The 4113-nt window shown below is 38.1% G+C and overlaps 1 protein-coding gene across 1 annotated transcript in view; it reads right to left on the reverse strand.

The window, feature by feature from the left end:
- Positions 1 to 4113, reverse strand: part of LOC106883988 (integrin alpha-6) — a 188437-nt gene that overhangs the window by 52078 nt on the left and 132246 nt on the right. The window contains exons 4-5 of the mRNA XM_014935149.2: positions 2065 to 2235; positions 1048 to 1096 (exon numbers count right to left, since the gene is read on the reverse strand). Of these exons, the coding sequence (XP_014790635.1) occupies positions 1048 to 1096; positions 2065 to 2235 (220 nt within the window). The remainder of the gene's footprint in view (positions 1 to 1047; positions 1097 to 2064; positions 2236 to 4113) is intronic.

The raw sequence follows: 4113 nt of genomic DNA on the forward strand, positions 1-4113 counted from the left end.
TATAAAACATGCTTCTTTCAGTTTCTGTCTACCAAATCCACTTACAAGGCTTTAGTTGGCCCAAGGCCATAGTAGAAGACACTTGCCCAAGGTGCCATGCAGTGGGACTGAACCTGGAACCATGTGGTTGGGAAGCAAGCTTCTTACCACACAGCCACTCCTGCACCTATTTTATTTTATTTTTTTAAGCCTGGTACTTATTCTAATTGGTCACTTATGTGGAACTGCTCAGTTACGAGGACATAAACAAACCACCACTGGTTGCCAATCAATATATACATATATATATATATATATATTTAAGCACAGGCATATATATGTGAACTGAATATGCCTAACCACTGAGCCACACACCTTCACTCTCTTAACTGGAGAGAAAAGGAGTGAAGTGATAGAGATAGAGAAAAGAAAGCCTCAGTCATTTAAAAATGACAATTAGATTGAAATACGGTTGATCTTTTCTAGTTTCTTTACTTTTAACAATAAAGAAGAGGGAAAGAGATTTAGAAATGACTGGAAGGTTTCCATTCTGGGAGTTCGAGAAGGATCGAGTGTTAGTTCTCTCTTCTTTCCCTGACCCCTGGTTTTTATTTGCTTTGTCTGATACTTTTAGTTGGAAAGAAAGACTGTTTTTTTTTTCAGGCATGTTTAACATTTCCTCTACAAACTAAAAACAAGCCCCAATCCCTTGTTTTTTTTTTTTTCATACAAAAACTAATGCAAATTTTGAACGGGGTATAGCTATACACAACAGACTTCTTTCAGTTTCCATTTGTTGAATCCACTCACAAGGTTTTGATTGGCCTGTGGTTATAGCAGAAGACACTTTCTCAAGGTACCAAACAATGAGACAGAACCAAGAACCATGTGAATTGGAAGCAAACTTCTTATTACACAGCCACACTGGTGTCTTTTTGGTATTTTCCATCCAATTTTATTTGTTTTTTATTTTCATTAATTAACTAAATTTCCTGTTGCTAATAGAAGCCTTTAATTTAAACTGAAAATGAAAGTAGTTTATAGTGTTTGAAGAAGAAAGCCTCTTACCTGGATATCTATCTCTCCCAAGAACACCGACAATAATATTCTGACCGTCCTGGAGGTAAAAGTAAATAAATAAATAAATACCAAAGAAAATTATTTCTTTCGACAAAATATGAAATAAACTTTTGCTTTCTTACCCTGCCAGGGGCAGAGACATGGCCAAGTGGTTAAGAAGTTTGATTAGCAATCACATGGTTCCATGTTCCATCCCACTATAGGGCACCATGAATATGTACCATCTACTACAGTCTTTGTGAGGTTAAATTTGCTCAGCAGAAACTGTGAGGCAAATATCCTATACATCCTTTTTTTTTTCTTTTCACTCTTTTACTTGTTTCAGTCATTTGACTGTGGCCATGCTGGAGCACTGACTTTAGTCGAGCAAATCGCCCCCAGGACTTATTCTTTGTAAGCCTACTACTTATTCTATTGGTCGCTTTTGCCGAACTGCTAAGTTACGGGGGACGTAAACACACCAGCATCGGTTGTCAAGCGATGTTGTGGGGACAAACACAGACACACAAACACAAACATACATAGATATATATACATATATATGACAGGCTTCTTTCAGATTCCGTCTACGAAATCCACTCACAAGGCTTTGGTCGGCCTGAGGCTTTAGTAGAAGACACTTGCCCAAGGTGCCACGCAGTAATATATATATATATATATATATATATATATATATATACATACATACATACACAATGGACTTCTTTCAGTTTCCATCTACCAAATCCACTCACAAGGCTTTTGGTTGGCTCAACATCATTGTAGAAGACACTTGACCAAGGTGCCATAAAGTGAAACTAAACCCAAGACTAATGGTTGGGAAGCAAGCTTCTCTAGCCATACATCTGATGACGACGATGACAATGATAACAGCAATGAGAGCTATTCACAATTTCAATGTTGGTCAATCTTTTTTTGTTGTTGTTTGGTCTGAGGTAAAGAGTAGCCTCCATGAGTCCAGTGAGATCAACAGAGTTAATATTCCTGTTCAATAGTTGTACTTACCTGGGTATATTTCACTGATGTTCCACCAGCTGTAATATTGTCTGATTTCATGAAAAGAAGTCTGCGATCTTTTGGATCATTGAATGTATTGACCACACAGAACCCTTTCATGTAAAGTGTTTTAAGATAACTATCATCAACCACAGAAGATTTCCAGCGATGTCCACATGTCTGCAATAAAATGAAGGTAAAATATCACATTTAGGAAAATAGTTACAGTCATAAAAGGAAGAAGTGGGTGTTATATTTAGGTAACAGATAGGTTTTGGCCATTATTGGTTACACCTTGTCTCACTTGACAACACAATCTGGGATAATCTTTAAACCCTTTTGATACTAACACACCCAAATCATAGAAACAGCTCCTGTTCCTATGATAGAAACAAATAGACAGCTGGAAATAGATAGCTGGAAAGCAGATGACAAATGTCTTGCTAAGTGATGCCAAGACACCTTTGGTCTTCCTGACAATTTTAGAGATGTGTCCAGCGAAAATTGCTGCAGACAGCAATGCCCGGGTCATGTTCACAAGAAAATTTCTTGATATTAGTGTTGTGGAGAGAGTATGTGCATGTTGGGTTTTTACTCCCAAAATGCATGGTGGTACACTTGCCACAGCCAGCTTGAGTTGCCAGTGCATGATCCATTGTTGCTTTGTGTCCAGGTCCAATTGCAGGAAAGATCTATAGTGTTCAATATCTGTCCTTGTCCTTTTTATCTCAAGGTACAGCTTGATGTCAACTGCATTTTTTTTCACTGTGGCATTCTTTAAGTTAGCATCTATGTCATTAATGTATGTAACAAACAAAAGGGAACCAAGAACAGATCTGTTACACAACAAACACACTACATGCCTTCACTTCCACACAGCATCCACTACACAATGACCACAAGCTTCCATAATACATCCATCACACAAAACTTTGTTTCCACATTGCACCAATCATACAACAGCCACATCTAAATAAATTGTCATTTCCACTCTATACTCACTATACATGCCTTTATTTTCACACTGCACTTGCCACACAAGTCTTCATTTCCACATTAGAGCTACTGCACATCCACATTTCAATTACCCTTCTTATCATTTCCACACTACATCTGTCACACAAGATTTCATTTCCACATTGCACTTGCCATACAACAGCTCCACAGAATTAGCCTTCTTTTCCACACAATGTACATTCCATGTACTTGCACACAATGAGCCCCACTTCAACACTACACAAGTCTACATTTCCACACAACAGCTACCACAGAACCAGTCTCCTTTTCCACTCTACATTTGCAACACAGCATGCCTTCACTATCACAATGAATAATTCCTCACATCCACACACAAACATGTATCCTGTCCTGCATTCCTGACTACATTCCCACACAACAACCAATCAGTGCTTGATGGAAGGTACCGGATAGTCCCAGTCCAGTCCAGTCCAGTCCAGCCCAAACCAGAGCAGACCAAATGGAAACTTGACATATATGGAAGCAAAGCTTAAAATTGCCTCTTGATATTCAAACTTGCACAACTGTAGACCATATTCCAGAGTTCCTTGAACAGAGCTGCCTAGGAAAATGCACTCAACCACACAAAAAATATATTCTATTATAGTAGAACCCAACTCAAGCTATATTATCAAGAATACAATTTGTAGTAGCAATGTTTTATTAATTTATTTTATTAATTAATTTTATTTCAAGCATTCATTCATTGCCTCAGCTGAACTGCAATGCACTGTCCATGTTGGTGGGAGTCTAAACACAAATAGCTTATCAAATCAATAATTTGTTCTATATGAAAGCAATTTAGACAACAATCTCTTAACTCATACTGCTGCCGCCATTCCACTCACAACTACTACCACCACCACCACCAAGATCATCACTGTAACCACCATCACAAAGACAATTGTAATATTCATATCATATCATATCATATATCACAACCACCATCATCATCATCATCATCATCATCATCATGATACCGATAACCATCACCACCACCACCACCACCACCACTGTCACCACAAACTTTAACACCCACCC

The sequence above is a fragment of the Octopus bimaculoides genome, chromosome 10, assembly GCF_001194135.2.
Source record: "Octopus bimaculoides isolate UCB-OBI-ISO-001 chromosome 10, ASM119413v2, whole genome shotgun sequence".
Lineage (NCBI taxonomy): Eukaryota > Metazoa > Mollusca > Cephalopoda > Octopoda > Octopodidae > Octopus > Octopus bimaculoides.